At 41.7% G+C, this 20,488-nt stretch overlaps 1 protein-coding gene across 4 annotated transcripts in view; it reads left to right on the plus strand.

The window, feature by feature from the left end:
- TPX2 (TPX2 microtubule nucleation factor) overlaps positions 1 to 20,488 on the plus strand; it is a 59,263-nt gene that overhangs the window by 25,476 nt on the left and 13,299 nt on the right. For all 4 annotated transcript variants that reach the window (XM_008020128.3, XM_008020142.3, XM_008020139.3 and 1 more), the window contains 8 exons: positions 720 to 846; positions 4,378 to 4,506; positions 5,571 to 5,690; positions 9,853 to 9,974; positions 11,689 to 11,840; positions 13,348 to 13,519; positions 16,793 to 16,934; positions 18,280 to 18,496. In XM_008020128.3, the coding sequence (XP_008018319.1) occupies positions 720 to 846; positions 4,378 to 4,506; positions 5,571 to 5,690; positions 9,853 to 9,974; positions 11,689 to 11,840; positions 13,348 to 13,519; positions 16,793 to 16,934; positions 18,280 to 18,496 (1,181 nt within the window). The remainder of the gene's footprint in view (positions 1 to 719; positions 847 to 4,377; positions 4,507 to 5,570; positions 5,691 to 9,852; positions 9,975 to 11,688; positions 11,841 to 13,347; positions 13,520 to 16,792; positions 16,935 to 18,279; positions 18,497 to 20,488) is intronic.

Consider the following 20,488-nt stretch of genomic DNA (forward strand, 5'->3'; position numbering starts at 1 on the left):
TGGATTTGCTTTTCTTTAAACTTTATCAATTTCTTAAATTTCTGCCACATTTTATCTTGCTTCATATTGGACAATGACCCTTGGAAGTTATTACTGCTTTTTTGGGAGAGCATTATTATTTTTACTATCTTTTCTGCCTTGTTTCCTGGACCTTATATCTTTCTTCTGGATATACTCCTTCATTATGCGGGAGTACATCCTGAGGAAACTTTCTTAAATTAGTACAGGAGAGGAAAACTTTGAGTTCTTATTTATTTGAAAATGGCATTGTTCCACTTTCATATACAATTGAAAGTTTATCTTAATACAGCATTATAGATTGCAAATTATTTTTTATCACTACTCTAAAGACATTGTTCCTTTACCTTCTATTTTTTTGTATTGCTGATGAAAAAATTCAGTGCTTATCTAATTTTCCTTACTTCCTAAGTGATTTTTTTTCTTCTTTATGGAAGCTTTCAGAACTTTATCAGTGTCCTGAAATGTCATGACATTGTGTGTGGGATGCTTTTTTTAAAGGTAGTACCTTAGGCTGGCGAATAGGCAAGCCCCGGATACGTCATTTCTGTTTCAACCAAAGTAGCTTTTATAAACTGATCTTCTTATGAGGTTTAACTGGAACTAAGGATTCTGTGGCTTAGACGGGGTGTGTGTGTGTGGCTCATCTCCAATTATTTTCCTTGGGATTTGAGTGCTGACTAGCTTTTGGTCTCCCACAGTTGACAACACTTACTACAAAGAGGCAGAAAAAGAAAATCTTGTGGAACAATCCATTCTGTCAAACGCTTGTTCTTCCCTGGAAGTTGAGGCAGCCATATCAAGAAAAACTCCTGCCCAGCCTCAGAGGTAAGACTGTTTGGAATCTCAAAATGGTGGTTATGATAATAATGTTCAAAGGATAGTTACTGGACAGAGCATCTGTTATGTGTCCATACTGTGTTTATGGACACCTTTACGTTACTTTTTTTTTTTTTTTTTGAGACAGAGTTTCGCTCTTTTGCCCAGGCTATAGCGAAGTGGTGTGATCTCAGCTCACTGCAACCTCCGCCCCACCATGTTCAAGCAATTCTCCTGCCTCAGCCTCCTGGGTAGCTGGGATTATAGGCACCTGCCACCACACCCGGCTAATTTTTGTATTTTTAGTAGAGACGGGGCTTTGCCATGAGGCCAGGCTGGTCTCAAACTGCTGACCTCAGGTGATCCACCCGCCTCAGCCTCCCAAAGTGCTAGAATTACAGGCGTGAGCAACTGCGCCCGGCTATGTTAGCTTTTAAAATCCTCATAATAATGGGTTTGTGTGGTTGGTATAAATTAAAAAAAATCCGTGTAACATTTATAAGTTGTAGGTAATATGCTTAATTAATTAATTTATAGATAAGGGCTCAGAGATACTAAGTTGCTTGCTTAAGGCAAGTTTATTTCAGAGCCAAGATTCAAACCCTTATCAATCTGTTTCCAAAGGCCTTGTATGGATATAGTTGTTACATCTTCCTAATGTCAAATATCTTTGTTCTTCTGTATTACTTTAGCTTTTTTTTTTTTTTTTCGAGACAGGGTCTTGTTCTGTCACCCAGGCTGGAGCTGGAGTGCAGTGGTGGCACATAGTTCACTGCAGACTCAAACTCCTGGGCTCAAGTGATCCTCCTGCCTCAGCCTCCCAAAATGCTGAGACTATATAGGCATGAACCACTGCATCCAGCCAATAGACAAATTTTTATTTTATGTATTTTTGGGACAGAGTCTTGCTCAGTTGCCCAGGCTAGAGTGCAGTGGTATGATCATATCTCACTGTAGCCACAACCTCCTGGGCTCAAGCAATCTTCCCACCTCAGTCTCCTGAGTAGCTGGGACTACAGGCACAAGCCACTGTGCTCAGCTAATATTTTTGTATTTCTTATTCAGAAAAAGTTTTACCACGTTGTCTAGGCTGGTCGCGAACTCCTGAGCTCACTGAACCCACCCACCTCTGCCTCCCAAAGTGTTAGGGTTACAGGCGCGAACCACTGCACCCAGGCCAGAGTATGAATTTAGTTTTTATTTTTTAGAGAAGGAGTCTCGCTCTGTCGCCCAGGCTGGAGTGCAGTGGCCGGATCTCAGCTCACTGCAAGCTCCGCCTCCCGGGTTTACACCATTCTCCTGCCTCAGCCTTCCGAGTAGCTGGAACTACATGCGCCCGCCACCACGCCCGGCTAGTTTTTTGTATTTTTTTTAGTAGAGATGGGGTTTCACCATGTTAGCCAGGATAGTCTCGATCTCCTGACCTCATGATCCGCCTCTCTCGGCCTCCCAAAGTGCTGGGATTACAGGCTTGAGCCACCGCGCCCAGTCTCAGAGTATGAGTTTATAATCAGGGTTTAGTGTTTACCCTCTCTGTGGTTCTCTTGCTTCTGAAATTTTGCCTCAAAAATTTGATCTTTTTTTTTTTTTTTTTTGAGACAGGGTCTTGCTCTCTTGCCCAGGCTGGTGTGCAATGGCATGATCTTGGCTCACTGCAGCCTTGACCCCTCAGGTGTAAGCAATCCTCCTGCCTTAGCCTCCAGAGTAGTGGAGGCTACAGGTGCAGGGCACCACGCCCAGCTAATTTTCGTATTTTTTGTAGAGATGGAGTCTTGCTATGTTGTCCAGGCTGGTCTTGATCTCCTGAGCTCAAGTGATCTGCCCACCTATGCTTCCCAGAGTGCCAAGATTACAGGCGTGAGCCACCATGCCTGGTATGTGCCATCTTTTTTTTTTTTTCCCCAGACGGAGTCTTGCTGTGTTGCCCAGGCTGGAAGAATGCAGTGGCGCAATCTCAGCTCACTGCCATCTCCGCCTCCTGGGTTCCAGTGATTCTCCTGCCTCAGCCTCCCAAGTAACTGGGACTACAGGTGCCCATCACTACGCCCGACTAATTTTTTTTTTTGCATTTTTAGTAGAGATGGGGTTTCATCGTGTTAGCCAGGATAGTCTCTACCTCCTGACCTTGTGATCTTCCCGCGTTGGCCTCCCAAAGTGCTGGGATTATAGGCGTGAGCCACCGCACCTGGCAGAGTAGGGAAACACACAGAACAGAAAAGCACTGACCATAATGGGGGTGGCAGAGGTTGATAAATTCAAGCACATTTATCTAATTAAAAGATAAAGAGATGAAAATTCAACCCCTAGAGTGGGAGAAACTATTTGTAACACATGAATCCTACAAAGGGTTTATATCCAGAGTATACAAAGAATTACAAATCAATTAGTAAAGAATTGACAAGCCAGTAGAAAACAGGCAAACGACTTGAACCAGTACTTGTGAAAAGGACAAACAAATGGCCGATAAACATGTGAAAATGTACTCAGTTTCACTGATCATCAGAAAAAAGCACATTAATTTCCTAAGACCCACCAATCTTATTTTTTTTTATAATAGCTAAAATGAGATAACTCATCAACAGTAGACTGAATAAATAGTGGCATATCCCTACAATGAATATTATACAGCAATGAAAGTCAATGAATTAGAGCTGTGTGAATTGATGTGGTTGAATCTCACAAACATAAAGTTGAGTGAGATAAGCCAGACAGAAAAGAATACTTGTAGTAGTCTGGTTACATTATACAAAATTTTTTGTTTTTCTTCAAAACTAGGATACCATGTTTATGTAATACATGCTTATTTGGTAAAGCAATAAGGAAATTATCTGATGATCACACTTGACGTCAAGATAGCAGTGGTTGTCAGTGTTCTTCTGTATCTTGGCCTAGGTGGTGATTTCATAAGGTCTTCCACTTGGTAGTCATTTAACTATTTTTGTTTTGGGCACTTTTTGGTATGTATTAGATCTGTCATTATGCTCTTTGTTTTGTATTCATCTTATTGATTTATTTGTTTTTAGACAGAGTCTTACTCTGTTGCCCAGGCTGGCGTGCAGTGGCACGATCATGGCTTATTGCAGCCATGACCTCCTGGGCTCAAGTGATTCTTCTGCCCCAGCTTCCTAAGTATTTAGCACCACAGATGCGCACCACCACTTGGGACTAATTTTTTAAAAATTTTTTGTAGAGACAGGGTCTTGATATGTTGCCCATGCTTGTTTGAACTCCTGGCCTCAGGCAATTCTCCTGCCTCAGCTTTCCAGAGTGCTGGGATGACAGGCATGAGCCACCATGCCCAGCCAAGTTTTTCTTTTTAATCACTTTACTGAGGTCACATTTATAGACACCAATGTATTTAAGAACTAAAATGTTATGGTTGAATTTAAAAAACTATCAACAAGAGAGATCAGATTTTTAGAGTGGAGAGAATAGCACTCCATTTTATTGCCCTTTGACATCCTTTCATATTTCTGAGGAACATTTAGATATCTGTAGTATATATGTTTATTATACATTTTGTCAATTTCTCTACCATAGAAGATCTCTTAGGCTTTCTGCTCAGAAGGATTTGGAACAGAAAGAAAAGCATCATGTAAAAATGAAAGCCAAGAGATGTGCCACTCCTATAATCATCGATGAAATTCTACCCTCTAAGAAAATGAAAGTGTGAGTAGCCACAACTTCTTACTGCCAAGGGTAGACATATTGTACCTTGTATACCACTTGTAAGTTTCTTTTCTGAGTTTACACTTTAGATTGAATAGAATAAAATTAAAAATGGTACATCTGCAATATGTTTGGTGCACCTCAAGCTTGAGAAATGCCTAAAACTGTGACCATGGAGAGGTGAATTGTTACATGTGTCCTGGAGGGCACTCACATCTTAGTTGGCATAGGTTTTACCTCTTTTTGTTTTTATGTTTAATAACAATCTGTATACATGTTTGTTCATATTTTTATTAGTTAAGAATATATTTTGCTGCAAGTAATAGTCTGTTCAACTGGAGTGGTTTAAAGAATAATGAATTATTTGTTCACAGAGGTCTAAAGTAGTTAGCTGCTGGCTTTGGTTCAGTGGCTGATTTTTAGCTTTTTTTTCATACTTGCTCTCAAGATGCTGCTCTGTATTTCTTAGCTTTTTTCTTTTGCTTGTTGTCTCATTGGCACAAGATGGCTGGTATATCTCTAGGTGTTGTATTTATGTTTAAGAGAAGAAGAGAACAGTAAAGGAAAAAGGGCAGCATCTATACCAGGAAACTTAAGTCTTTCCCAGCAAACCTTAAATTTCGTTTCATTTGCCTAGACTTGTGTCACTTGGATTCCCTAGTTGCAGTAGAGGCTGTTGAAACAAGTACAATACTTACTTGTAGTTTAGTGCGTTGATGCTCCTCCTGAAATTGGGGTTTTATTAATAAGAGAATAGATATTGGGATGGCAATTAACTCTGCCATTTGATCGTTTGATGGTGAGCAGTTAGAGTCCCTCCTTACTCTTCTGAACCACCACTAGGTAACTCTTATCTTGATAGAGGTTGGCTTTCTCAAAGTTTACTCATTGAAGCCATTGGTATATATGATGTAATGATACTGTTGGAAGAATCATGTGGTCAAAGCATGCTTGTTATCCTATAGAATGAGAAAAGTTAATCCATATGCAGCAGATTTGGGGAGGAGGGTACAGGCTATGCTTCAGGGAATTGAAAACATATTTTTTGTTCTTTTGAACTCAAGTTCTAACAACAAAAAGAAGCCAGAGGAAGAAGGCAGTGCTCAAGATACTTCTGAAAAGAATGAATCTTCCCCAGAGAAAGCCAAGGGTAGACATACTGTGCCTTGTATGCCACCCATAAAGTAAGTTTCTTTCCTGAACTTAAACTTTAGAATGAATGGTGTAAAATTACAGACTTACATCTCCAATCTGTTTGGTGTACCTGGAGGTTGGGAAACTCCTGAAGCTTTGACCATGGTGAGGTGAATTGTTACATGTGTCCTGAAGGGTGCTCAGATTTTTAAATTTTTATTTAATTAATTAATTTTAAAGACAGAGCCTCATTCTGTTGCCTAGGTTGACGTGCAGTGGTGCAATCATGGCTCACTGCATCCTTGACCTCCTGGGCTTACCTGATTCTCCCACCTTAGCCTCCCAAGTAACTGGGACCACAGGCATGTACTATCATGCCTGGCTAACCTTTTTTTTTTTTTTTTGGCGACATAGGCTCACTGTGTTTCCCAGGCTGGAGTGCAGTGGCACGATCTTGGCTTACTGCAACCTCCGCCTCCCAGGTTCAAACAACTCTCCTGGCTCAGCCTCCTGAGGAGCTGGGATTACAGGTGTGCACCACCACACCTGGCTAGTTTTTGTATTTTTAGTAGAGGTGGGGTTTCACCATGTTGGCCAGGCTAGTCTCAAATTCCTGACCTCAAGTGATCTGCCCACCTTGGCCTCCCACAGTGCTGCCGTGAGCCACCGTGCCCAGCCTACCTTTTACATGTTTTTGTAGAGATGGGGTTTTGCTATTTGCCTAGGCTCTCAAACTAGGTCTCAAGCAATCCTCCTGCCTTGTTCTCTCAATGTGCTGGGATTACAGGTGTGAGCCACAGTGCCTAGCTGGTGCTCAGATCTTGAACAGTCAGAAAAATATACTGTTGAAGCAAATTTAAAAGAAATATAAAAGGAAAAAGTTAGCAATGGTTCTTACCATGTAAAATGAACATTTCTTATTTTTCCAATCTCCCTGCTGGGTTTTACCCAAGCCAGCATACATATTTTCACAACCAGTTAATATAAAACCTTGGGTTCTGCTTTACTGACTTGCCATGAGACTATTTCAGATTTTGTTTCTGTGCTGCTACAAAATCTTCACATTTATCCTTTTTTGATAGATTAATATTCTATCAAATTATATTTAACTATTTTCTGTTGAAAATGTAGTTTCCAGCTTTTCACGATTATAAGTAATCAGTCAACAACTTTATAGGCAGAGCCATTTCTTTGAGTGATCTCCTCAGAATAAGGAAGGAGAAATTCCCCGCAGGGAATGACCAGTTTTGTCAGTGTTGATATTTATTGCCAATTTTACTTCTGAAATGGAAGTACCAATTTATAGTACCGTCGACTTTTTTTTTTTTTTTTTTTTTGAGATGGAGTCTCACTCTGTCACCCAGGTTGGAATGCAGTGGCATAATCTTTGCTCACTGCAACCTCCGCCTCCTGGGTTCAAGTGATTCTCCTACCTCAGCCTCCTGAGTAGCTGGGATTATAGGCGTGCATCATCACACCCAGCTGATTTTTTTTTTTTTTTTTTTTTTTTTTTTTGTGAGATGGAGTCTCGCTCTGTCGCCCAGACCAGAATGCAGTGGCACGATTTTGGCTCACTGCAACCTCCGCCTCCCACGCTCAAGCAATTCTCCTGCCTCAGTCTCCCATGTGGCTGGGATTACAGGCACCTGCCACCACACCTGGCTCATTTTTTATTTTTAGTAGAGACGGAGTTTCACCATGTTGGCCAGGCTGGTCTTGAACTCCTGACCTTAAGGGATCCGTCCCCCTCAGCCTCCCAAAGTGCTGGGATTACAGGAATAAGCTACCATGCCCGGCCCCGGCTAATTTTTATATTTTTAGTAGAGATGGGGTTTCACGATGTTAGCCGCGCTGGTCTCAAACTCCTGATCTCAAGTGATCTGCCCGCCTCAGCCTCCCAAAGTGCTGGGTACAGGTGTGAGCCACCATGCCTGGCCTGAAGTGCCATTGGCTTTGAATTAATATTTTTATTTTCTTACTATCTCTTCTGCATTGTTTATTAACTTTTAAAATTGTTTTGGTTTTTTAAATTCATATAATATGGCATCAAATTATTATTTAAAAAATTTAGTTGTAAATTGATAATTTATAGTTGTATATATATATGCAGTACAAAGTGATGTTATGATTCATGACTACAATTTGGAGTAATTAAATCTAGTTAATTAACATATCCGTCACCTCAAATACCACTTTTTGTAATGAGAACATTTGGGGTGTTTTTTTTTTTTTTTGAGATGGAGTTTCTCTCTTGTTGCTCAGGCTGGAGTGCAGTGGCGAGATCTCAGCTTACTGTAACTTCCGCCTCCTGTGTTCAAGTGATTCTCCTGCTTCAGCCTCCTGAGTAGCTGGGATTACCGGCACTTGCCACCATACCCAGCTAATTTTTGTATTTTTAGTAGAGATGGGGTTTTACCATGTTGGCCAGGCTGGTCTCATATTCCTGACAGGTGATCCACCTGCCTCAGCCTCCCAAAGTGCTGGGATTACAGGCATGAGCCACTGTGCCTGGCTGGAATTTATTCTTTTAGTGTATTACTATTATTAATGATATCCTTCACCCTGTGCAGTAGGTCAAAAGAAAAATCTTTTTCCTCTTGTCTGAGATTTGTTGTACTCTTTAACCATCATCTCCCTGTTTCCCCCAACCCCCAGCATCAAATTATTTTAATTTTTATGTATTTGCTGACAAGATTGTATTACTGCTACTATTGTAAACATTTTTTCCATATTTCCTCTTGGGTGAATTATCTGTTTCCTTTTTATTTTTTTTCTTATTGGTAACCTTATTTGTCTATAAATGTCCTGGTGATATTTTCCTTACTAAGAATGGCTACTCTGTATTGAACGTTACCATGTGTCAAGCACTTCAGAGATATCATCTGATTGAACAGTCACAAATAGGATGTAAGCAAGAGTATTTACACTCTCATTTCACAGTGGAGAAAACTTAGGTTCAAGAAAGTTAAATAGTTCTCTCAAGATCATTATAGGCAGCAAATGAAATGACGGTTGGGATTTAGTCTGCTTTACTTCTGAGTTTCTTTCTTCTGTTACATGTATTTTATGTATATTAACCTTTCGTTGTAGATACTTTCCTCATTCTACTGGTCTCTTTTTGTTTTTGTTTTTGAGACAGGGCCTTGCTGTGTTGCCTTGGCTGGTCTTGAACTCTTGGGCTCAAGCAATCTTTTCGCCTCAGCCTTCCAAGTAGCTGGGATTACAAGTGTATGCCACTGCACCAGGCTTCTACTGGTCTTTTAGTTTTTCTTGTGGCGTACAACCTAATCTTTTTTGTCATTGTTGCTGTTGTTGTTTTTGGAGATGGAGTCTCACTCTGTTGCCCAGGCTGGAGTACAGTGCCGCGATCTTAGCTTACTGCAACCTCCACCTCCCGGGTGTTAGCAATTCTCCTGCCTCAGCCTCCTGAGTAGCTGGGATTACAGGCGCCCACCACTACATATAGCTAATTTTTGTGTTTTTAGTAAGATGGGGTTTCACCATGTTGGCCAGGATGATCTCAAACTCCTGACCTCAGGTGATCCACTTGCCTCGGCCTCCCAAAGTGCCTGGGATTACAGGCATGAGCCACTGCACCCAGCCCAATCTAATCATTTATGATTATATTTGTGGATATTTTGTAATATATTCTAATCTATTTTAGTTATTTTCTTCTGAATTTTTTTCAATATTTTGGTATAAAGTGTGCATTTTCTTGTCTTTATTTATTTATTTATTTTTTGAGACGGAGTCTCGCTCTGTGTCAGGCTGGAGTGCATGGCGCGATCTCGGCTCCCTGCAACCTCCACCTCCCAGGTTCAAGCGATTCTCCTGCCTCAGCCTCCCGAGTAGCTAGAATTACAGGTGTGTGCCACCACACCTGGCTAATTTTTGTATTTGTAGTAGAGGCGGGGTTTCACCATGTTGGCCAGGATGGTCTCAAACTCCTGACCTCAGGTGATCTCCCCTCCTCGGCCTCCCAAAATGCTGGGATTATAGACATGAGCCACCATGCCCGGCCAAAGTGTGTGTTTTTATTTATTTTTGTGGTGTTATCTAGTTAAGTTAACATCTATTTATTAGATGATATTTTTTGGTTTTGATGATTATTTTATCACAGGTTAAAAATATTATATAATGCCTGTGGATTCTTTTGAGTCACTGAGCACCTTTCTCCTCTCCTCTCTTCTCATTTACTGATTTTCTCTTTAGGCAGAAGGTTCTAAAAAGTACTGAGGAGCAAGAGCTGGAGAAGAGTATGAAAATGCAGCAAGAGGTGGTGGAAATGCGGAAAAAGAATGAAGAATTCAAGAAACTTGCTCTGGCTGGCATAGGTGAGCTTGGCTGTGGTTGACAGATTCATGAGGGGTGGTTCTTACACTCTTGGTAGGTGTTTTTGAAGTCTTTTTTTTTTTTTTTTTTGAGCCAGAGTCTCGCTCTGTCGCCCAGGCTGGAGTGCAGTGGCCGGATCTCAGCTCACTGCAATCTCCGCCTCCCAGGTTCATGCCATTCTCCTGCCTCAGCCTCCTGAGTAGCTGGGACTACAGGCGCCCGCCACCTCGCCTGGCTAGTTTTTTGTACTTTTTAGTAGAGACGGGGTTTCACCGTGTTAGCCAGGATGGTCTCGATCTCCTGACCTCGTGATCCACCCGTCTCGGCCTCCCAAAGTGCTGGGATTACAGGCTTGAGCCACCGCGCCTGGCCTTGAAGTCTTTAAAGCAAATAAAAAGGCTTTCTCTTTCTCATTTAGTAGTCAGCATAAAAAAGATGTGTTTATTCCTTAGCACTTTTTACATATATTGGTACTTTCTTCTTTTTTTTTGAGACAGAGTTTTGCTCTTCTTGCCCAGGCTGGAGGGCAGTGGCGCGATCTTGGCTCAACGCAACTTCTACCTCCTGGGTTCAAGCAATTCTCCTGCTTTAACCTCCCGAGTAGTCGGGATTACAGGGGTCCACCACCATGTCCGGCTAATTCTTTGTATTTTTGGTAGAGATGGGGTTTCATCATGTTGACCAGGCTGTTCTCAAACTCCTGCCCTCATGTGATCCGCCTGCCTCGGCCTCCCAAAGCGCTGGGATTACAGGCATGAGCAACCGTGCCTGGCCCACTGGTACTTTCTTAAAGTCTGTTCTTGGTCTTAGGGAAAAAAGGAACTTGGATTGAGACAGAAGATAAAGTAATTGGGCAGGCCAGTTTGTTGTTGTTTTCCTATTTTTTTCTAAAGGCAGAGGAAAAGAAAACTGAGTCAAATGCAGTTCACCTATGGAGGAAAAATATGACTGAGAAAGCTGAAGGGGTCACAGTTCTGCTTTGCTCGGGCATAGAGTTGTTATTGGTCGAGTCATAACTATAAAGTTCTCCTTACTGGATTGAAAAAGCACCCCTGGAGTTTATAGGATTTTCCTCTTAGAGATGCTGAGGTAACTGTGCTTTCAAAGTCAATCCATAGCTTTTCCTATCAAAAGTATTCCAGTTATTCTTTTTCTCCATAGCTATGACCACACCTAGGAGATGGGATTTTTCTTCCCTGTGCTCCTTTTTTTTTTTTTTTAAGACGGATTCTCGCTCTGTCGCCCTGGCTGGAGTGCAGTGGCCTCCGCCTCCCAGGTTCACGCCATTCTCCTGCCTCAGCCTCTCGAGTAGCTGGGACTACAGGCGCCCGCCACCACGCCTGGCTAATTTTTTGTATTTTTTAGTAGAGACGGGGTTTCACCGTGTTAGCCAGGATGGTCTTGATCTCCTGACCTTGTGATCCGCCTGCCTCGGCCTCCCAAAGTGCTGGGATTACAGGCTTGAGCCACCGCACCCGGCCTACTACTTTTTTTTTTAGTTTGCATATAACTGAAAGGCCTCAAACCCAATAGTACTCAATGAATATGACACATATATTAGTGTCCCTGAGGACTACTTCAAGTTTTGGGTTACATGTAGATAGTGAACAAAGTTAGATCCATGGTAACAGAAATAGCAAAAGGACTGGAGTAAAGGGGATTTAGGTGTTCCTTATCTTAATGTTATCTGTGTGTTTTACTGTGTTCCTCACTCAGGGCAACCTGTGAAGAAATCAGTGAGCCAGGTCACCAAATCAGTTGACTTCCACTTCCGCACAGATGAGCGAATCAAACAACATCCTAAGAACCAGGAGGAGTATAAGGAAGTGAACTTTACATCTGAACTACGAAAGCATCCTTCATCTCCTGTAAGTTGGTAGACTAAAGGAGCATTTCTTTCTTTCTTTTTTTTTTTTTTTTTTTTTGAGACAGAGTTTCACTGTTGTTGCCCAGGCTGGAGTGCAGTGGCACAATCTCAGCTCACTGCAACCTCCACCTCCCAGGTTCAAGCGATTCTTCTGCCTCAGCCTCCCTAGTAGCTGGGATTATAGACATGTGCCACCATGCCCGGCCAATTTTGTATTTTTAGTAAAGACAGGGTTTCTCCATGTTGGTCAGGCTGGTCTTGGACTCCCGACCTCAGGTGAACTGCCCACCTCGGCCTCCCAAAGTACTGGGATTACAGGTGTGAGCCACCGCGCCTGGCCAAATGAGCATTTCTGTTACTAATATTCATTTAGGATTTTACGTGTAGCATTTGTGGTCACTGTTTATAATAGTATAATTGAGAAAAAAACTTTGTGTCTATAAAGTTGTGTAAAATATAACAGATCTTTTTTTTTTTGAAATGGAGTTTCACTTTTGTTGCTCAGGCTGGAGTGCAATGGCGCGATTTCAGCTCACTGCAACTTCTGCCTCCTGGATTCAAGTGATTCTCCCGCCTCAGCCTCCCAAGTAGCTGGGATTACAGGCGCCTGCCACCACGCCCAGCTAATTTTTGTATTTTTAGTAGAGACAGGGTATCCCCATGTTAGCCAGGCTGATCTCAAACTCCTGACCTCAGGCGATTCACCTGCCTCAGCCTCCCGAAGTGCTGGGATTACAAGCGTGAGCCGTCATGCCTGGCCAATATAACAGATCTTATAGGAGAAATAGGGTTGGGGCAGACCAGTCAAATCTCATGCTGTTTTGTTACCAGAGCACCAACGAAGTCAGTAACAATCGTAAGTAAAAATTCTAGTACTAATAATCTCCACTTGCGTTTGTAGTCAGTATCATCATTTTTTGAAATTAGTTATTTGCATTCTTAAACCCTGAGGTTATGCTTCTTTCTTTGAGATACAGGTCCTTGAAGGGTTTTGCTTCCAATTAGAGACAGTTTTATCAAAATTACTGGTCCAAGGAATAGGAATTGGCTTCTTCATCAGTCACTTTAGGGGATGTATGGAGAGATTCCACTGATTCAGGAAGCTGCCTGACCTGATGCAGACCCAGAGGCCCAATCAATTTTTTTTTTTTTTTAATGAAGTTGAGGGTGAGATTCCTTTGTGCAGCACATTTTGTCTTCAATTCTAAGATAGCTTACTCTGGATTCCTTCAAAACATTGACATGGTTGGGGAAAAATTACCTATGTACTATTCCAGAACATAAGATTTGTTAAGTGCTAGATCCTTTCTTCCTTTTTTTTCCTTTTTTTTCTTTTTAATGAGAATAGACTAGTTATAACCCTTGCTCAAGGACAGACAAACTTCAGAATAATAATCTTGGTTTTATACAGGCCTTTTTAATTGATCCTCTGTGCCAACTATGTGGCTTATGGTACATGTGAGCTCTTCCATGACATTTCATTTGGGGAACAACTTTTCTCTTTACAGGCCCGAGTGACTAAGGGATGTACCATTGTTAAGCCTTTCAACCTGTCCCAAGGAAAGAAAAGAACATATGATGAAACAGTTTCTACATATGTGCCCCTTGCACAGCAGGTTGAAGACTTCCATAAACGAACCCCTAACAGATATCATTTGAGGAGCAAGAAGGATGATATTAGTAAGTTTCCTACCAGTATCACCGTTGGATGGAACCTCTCCTATATTCCCTCTGCTTACATCTTAAGCACAGATTTGTCTTTAGCTGAAATCCTAGTTTTTCAATTAAAGTATGGCATGTGACTGTGCAGACAACAAATGTATCCTTCAGAATTTTTCAAGCCAACCAGCTATCTGTCTTATACCCATCAACCATCTTGATCTTCCTCATCAATAATTGGCCAAGGGGAATGAATTAAGGAATGAGATGTCGTTACACGTCCTTAATGGACATTTTTGCCATGTGTCAAAGTGTCACATTGCATTTAGTTACCTATAGAAAATGAAGGCATTTCATTCATTCATTCAAGGCTATGTGCTTTTTATTCAGTGGTCCACCAAAATTTTTACTACTACTAACCAGGCACACTGTGTTAGGTGTATAGATAAATAAAATGGACTTGGTGCTACTCAACATCAAGTTTCTAATTCAAGTTTCAAAACTCGACATCAAGTTTCTGACATCAAGTTTCAAAAACCCTTACCATAATTTGTAGTGACCTATTTATCTCTGTCATTAGAGATAAATTGACTAGTTCTTTGCATTCTTAAACTGTCATTAGAGATAAATAGGTCACTACAAATTATGGTAAGAGCTTTTGAGGAGGAGGGAGATGCAAAAGTCAAAGGAGGTAGGAGATAGGGAGAGCATGTCTGAATGTTGAGAAATCTTGTCAGAGATAAAGAGGCTGAAGGTACGAGAGAGAGGAGATAACTAATGGATTAAGTCCCTGAACAGGCAGGGTATTGGAGGGATACTTAGCACAGGTGGAGTGAGTGTTCTTTAAAAGGAGGATGGAAGAGTGGGAGGAATGGGTGCAAATACTGGGGGAGTTTGTAGATTTGGTGGTGAGCAGATGAGTGGATTCTAATTTAATAGTTTCTATCTTTATGGAAATAATTTCTACAAGAAGGAAGATGAATCTGAAGGGTGGAGGTGGTATAAAATAGTTGTTGGGAGTATAGGGATAGTATTCTGGATAAAGCAGAATGTGGTTGTTTTACCTTTGAGGATCTCTAAATTTTTTATATCCTTGCATAGGCATTTTTTTTGAGACAGAGTCTCGTTCTGGCTGTCATCACCCAGGCTGGAGTGCAGTGACGCAATCTCAGCTCACTGCAATGTCCATCTCTTGGGTTCAAGTGATTCTCGTGCCTTAGCTTCCTGCGTAGCTGGGATTACAGGTGTGTGTCACCATGCCCAGCTACTTTTTGTATTTTAAGTAAAGACCAAGTTTTGCTGCATTGGCCAGGCTGGTCTTGAACTCCTGGCCTCAAGTGATCCACCCGCCTCGACCTCCCAAAGTGCTGTGATTACAGGTGTGGGTCACTGCACCTGGTCAAGTGTAGGATTTTTAAATATTGTTATTATGTTCTAGTAGCCAAAATGATTTTGTTAGATATTATAGTATGAAAATAATGAAATATTCTTCTTTATTCTAATGGAAATTTAAATATTAAGCATAACTTTTCAAATAATATATGACTCAGAGTCTGATATGTCATGCTTTTAGAATACTAGTCCTGGCAAATAGAAAGAGAAATTATACTATGCAATTTTTATTTAAAACTTTGTACAGTTACAGCTAAATAATGGTTATATGTATCTTTGAAACATGGCTTATTTCTAAAATAGATTTGGTTTTGATCTACTACTGTTACGTGACAAGACCTAAATTGAAAGATTCTTTCTATATTAGTTATGAAAATTGACAAGGTTTCACTGGCCAAGTAAATTAGTATTTTCAGTGAGTGGTGGTGATATCTTAATATTGATGCTTTAACTTAGTTTTAAATTTTCTCCATTTGATTTTCTATATATAAGAGGTGGTCTTGATGCTTTTATATTGATTTCATAAAATTGGGAGTTTTCACTTGGTCTTTTTTTGTTTTGATTTTTATTTATTTATTTATTTATTTTCCTTCTTGTTTTGCTTTTTAGAGACAGGGCTCTGTCACCCAGGCTGGAGCGCAGTGGCATGATCATGGCTCATTTCAGTGTCCAACTCCTGGGCTCAAGTGATCCTCCTGCCTTAGCCTTACAAGTAATTGGGACTATAGGTGCATGCCACCATGCTCACCTAATTTTTATATTTTCTTAAGAGACAGGGTCTCATTATGTTGCCCAGGCTGGTCTTGAGCACCTGGCCTCAAGCAGTCCTCCTGCCTTGGCCTTCTAAATTGCTGGAATTACAAGTTTGAGCCATTCTATTCAGGCTTTACTTGGTCTTTAGGGGAAGGCCTTATATCTTTTTTGTTTGTTTGTTTTTTGAGACTGAGTCTTGCTCTGTTGCCCAGGCTGGAGTGCAGTGGCACAATCTCAGCTTACTGCAAGCTCCACCTCCCGGGTTCACACCATTCTCCTGCCTCAGCCTCCTGAGTAGCTGGGACTACAGGTGCACGCCACCACACCCGGTTAATTTTTTGTATTTTTAGTAGAGACGGGGTTTCACCATGTTAGCCGAGATGGTCTCGATCTCCTGACCTCGTGATCCACCGCCTTGGCTTCCCAAAGTGCTGGGATTACAGGCGTGAGCCGCCGCACCTGACCAGGAAGGTCTTATATTTTAAGCTGGAATAAGCAAAAATTTTTTGTGTTAATAACAAGCAAAATAATTGGCATTGTCAATAGAAAGTCTAGGCCTGGCCAGGCACAGTGGCTTAACACCTATAATCCCAGCAGTCTGGGAGGCTGAGATAGGTGTGTTGCTTGAGCCCAGTAGTTCAAGACCAGCCTGGGCAACATAGTGAAACCCTGTCTCTACGGAGAATATAAAAATTAGCTGGGCGTGGTGGTGCATGTCAGTCCCAGCTGCTTAGGAGGCTGAGGTGGGAGGATCACCTGAGTCCAGGGAGGTTGAATTTGTAGTGAGCCATTATGGCCCTGCACTCTAGCCTGGGCAACAGAGTGAGACCCTGTCTCAAAGAAAATGAAAGTCAGTCTAGGCCCTTGCAGTGGTAAGGAACCTATCAGACCAGACATGGATGGATTTTCAGTTGAGAAGATGACAGTAGAGTTTACCCAAAGACTACCTTAGTCATACCCCTCAATAAAAGAGGAATAGGGGAGAAGTAACTGAATGTTGGTTGGTTTTACCCATGTAAGCTGAGCTGAGGGTTGTGGGCCCGCCACTTTGTGGTTGGTTTATCCCTCTAGGCTACATAGGTGAATCAGCACTTAAAAGTAAACTGGGTCTTGCGAAGCTAGATGAATGTCTGTCATCTCTGTTTACAGACCTGTTACCCTCCAAATCTTCTGTGACCAAGATTTGCAGAGACCCACAGACTCCTGTACTGCAAACCAGACACCGTGCACGGCCCGTGACCTGCAAAAGTGCAGCAGAGCTGGAGGCTGAGGAGTTCGAGAAACTGCAACAGTAAGTCCCACTGGCAGTATCTGAGGAAGAGTTCCAAGAACCTGCCTACTTTATTTTCAGTTCTGTAAGGATGACAGTTGCTATTTTTCTTTCTGTGAAAATTTATGGCATTTGAGCAGTATGCTCTGCAGGCTACATCCCTGCCTTTATGATTTAAGGACTGTAGTGGGAATATGGAGATATCCTGGAGTATAAAGTGGTGAAAATTGAATCCAGGCTGGGTGTGGTGGCTCACACCTGTAATCTCAGTACTTTGGGAGGCCAAGGCAGGAGGATCACTTGAATCCAGGAGTTTGAGACCAGCCTGGGGCAACATGGTGAAACCACGTCTCTACAAAAAATACAAAAAAAAATTAGCTGGGCATGGTGGCACACATCTGTAGTCCCACCTACTACGGGGCAGCCTGAACCCAGGAGGACAATGCTTCAGTGAGCCAAGATCACGCCACTACGCTCTAGCCTGGGTGACAAAGCGAGACTGTCACACACACACACACACGCACACACACACACCCACACAAAATCGAATCCAGAGGTTGGAGTAGAAGAACTTACTTAGGATTTCAATTAAGGAGTGCCCTCTAAGGTTAGGTTAGGTAGATCCCACCCTTTTGTGACTCCCCAAGGTATTGTTACAGCTATTACTAGTGGAGGGAAATGGAAACTTAGTGTGGTTCATAGCATTGGAGTTTATTTCCTATATCCTTCTTCCATTCCTTTTTGTGCTTCTTTTGAGGAGGGGAGCTTCTTCTGTGAAGTGAAGCCTCAATTCTTAAGTGGTAGGGATGTTAGGACTGTCTCATTTATTCTTTCTTCTAGAGGTAAAGATAGTGTTGTGGAGAGTTGAAATTTTACTGTGTGTGATGGGTAATCATTTTTTCTTTTATTATTTATTTATTTATTTATTTTGAGATGGAGTTTTGCTCTTGTTGCCCAGGCTGGAGTGCAGTGGTGCCTCTTAGTTCCCTGCAACCTCTGCCTCCCGAGTTCAAGAGATTCTCCTGCCTCAGCCTCCCTAGTAGCTGGGATTACAGGTGTGCGCCACCATGCCCGGCTAATTTTTGTATTTTTAGTAGAGATGGGGTTTCACTATGTTGGCCAGGCTAGTCTTGAACTCCTGATCTAAAGTTATCTGTCCGCCTTGGCTTCCCAAAGTGCTGGGATTACAGGCATGAGCCACTGTGCCCGGCCAGTTGTTTTTCATTTTTATTTATTTTATTCTGTTGTCCAGTCAATGGGAGCATAATTTTAATGATTACTATTCTTTATGTTTGGCTCACTTTGTTTGTGAAGTTTTTATTTTATTAAAATTTTTTTTGTGGTTATTTAAATTTTTACCTTACAGATACAAATTCAAAGCACGTGAACTTGATCCCAGAATACTTGAAGGTGGGCCCATCTTGCCCAAGAAACCACCTGTGAAACCACCCACTGAGCCTATTGGCTTTGATTTGGAAATTGAGAAAAGAATCCAGGAGCGAGAATCAAAGAAGAAATCAGAGGATGAACACTTTGAATTTCATTCTAGACCTTGCCCTACTAAGATTTTGGAAGATGTTGTGGTAAGGTTGAGGCTATGCGTGTTGGCAGAAGTGTCCTGCTCATGACTAAATATCCACCCATTCTCACAAAAGTTTGGGTTGATATTATAAGCAGGGCATCATATTAGGAACTGCAGGTGATAAAGAGACTTATCAGAGGTGGATTTTGCTCTTAGTTAGCTCAAAGTCTGGTATGGGAGTTAATATGTGTGTGAATAATAGAAAATGGACAGAAGTGTTCTGAGAGAGATGACAGTTAAAATAGGAATTCAGAGGAGAAAATGGTTTCTTCCAGATAGAAAGTTCAGGGTGTGCTTTGTAGAGAGGCACCATTTGACCTGAGCCTTGACAATACGTAGTAATAGTTATTGTCATTGGGTTGCTATTGTTATCATAATAGCTGACAGTTTTACTATGTGCCAGGACTGCTCTAAGCCCTTTTCATATATTAGCCCATTAGTTTTGACAATAACCCCTTTCAGTGGGTTACTTTATCACCTGTTTGAGAGGAAGTAACCGAGGCACACAGAGGTTATGTAATATTCCTAGAGCACTCAGCTAGTACATGATGGAGCAAGTAAGAGTTCAGACACTCTAGCTACAGAGTCTGTGATCCTAATACTTCCTTATATTGCCTCTCCATTATATGATAGAATTTTGACTTGCAGAAATGCAAATGGACTGGATTGGCAGAACATTCCAGGCAGTAGGAATTATATGATAAAAAGCCTGATGGTGGGAAACATGAAGCTTCTACTGGGAGCTGTTAGTGGGTCAGTTAAGCCGGAGAAAAGTTTATCAAGAGCCACTGGAAACTGTTTCAGAGAAGTGGGTGGTAGTTTGATAATACACTCACAACCACAATTTTAGAGAAAATGTGCAATCAGGAAGCAAGGCTATAGTCACAGAATAAGCAATGGAGTTCGGCACCTGCATCATTTCAGTGCAGATGGGGACCTCACCCACCGCCAGTGGTTTGGATTGCTTGGATTGATGCAGGTCCAGGATAACTCTGGAAGCACTGTTTTCCTGTCTTCTTGCTTTTTGCTTGTTTTAGAGTCACCATGCTTTTAAGGGAAATCACCAATGTATTACCTTTGACTGAGTACCTAGTTTTATTTATTGTATTTTCTTAGCACTAAATCAGAAGCAACTTGAAGTTATATTTTCCAGGCTTTACAAAAGTCATGATTAGGCTTAGAAATGGTTCTCCTCCCTGATACCTACTTTTAATTGAGGGCTTTTTGCATGAGATCTCTCTTCTGTTCACAATGCTTTTTTTCCCCTGCCATGAAGCACATGTACTGTATGCCAAACTCTGTTACAATAAACTTTTAAGAAATCTTCCCCCACCCAAGTAATTAATCTCCAAGGGCTGTGCCTTCTTTGTCTTTACCCATTGAGGAAACAGTGTTGTGAATACAACAAGGGAAAAGTAGGTTATATGCAAACCTCAGAGTTCTAGAGCCAGAAGGGCTCAACGTTTAATTTTACATACAAGAAAATGGAGGCCCAGATAAGAGAAATTATTTCTTCAGGGTTTTTATAACACTTTTTTGGCACCTTGCTTTTGATTTTTTGGTTTGTTTTTTTGAGATGGAGTTTAGCTCCTGTGGTTGAGGCTGGAGTGCAATGGCGTGATCTCGGCTCACTGCAACCTCTGCTTCCCAGGTTCAAGCGATTCTCATGCCTCAGCCTCCGAGTAGCTGGGACTACAGGCACACCACCACTTTTGATTTGGGGTCCCGAGATTTATTTTCCTTTCATAGGGGAATGTAGCTTGCCCATGGAAACATTTAAAAGAGAGTAAGTCGACCAGACGTGGTGGCTTACACCTGTAATCCCAACACTTTGGGAGGCCAAGGTGGGCTGATCACCTGAGGTCAGGAGTTGGAGACCAGCCTGTCTAACATGGTGAAACCCCGTCTCTATTAAAAATACAAAAAAATTAACCGGGGCGTGGTGGTGGGCGCCTGTACTCCTAGCTACTCAGGAGGCTGAGGCAGGAGAATT

Source organism: Chlorocebus sabaeus, chromosome 2 (assembly GCF_047675955.1).
Source record: "Chlorocebus sabaeus isolate Y175 chromosome 2, mChlSab1.0.hap1, whole genome shotgun sequence".
Classification (NCBI taxonomy): Eukaryota; Metazoa; Chordata; class Mammalia; order Primates; family Cercopithecidae; genus Chlorocebus; species Chlorocebus sabaeus.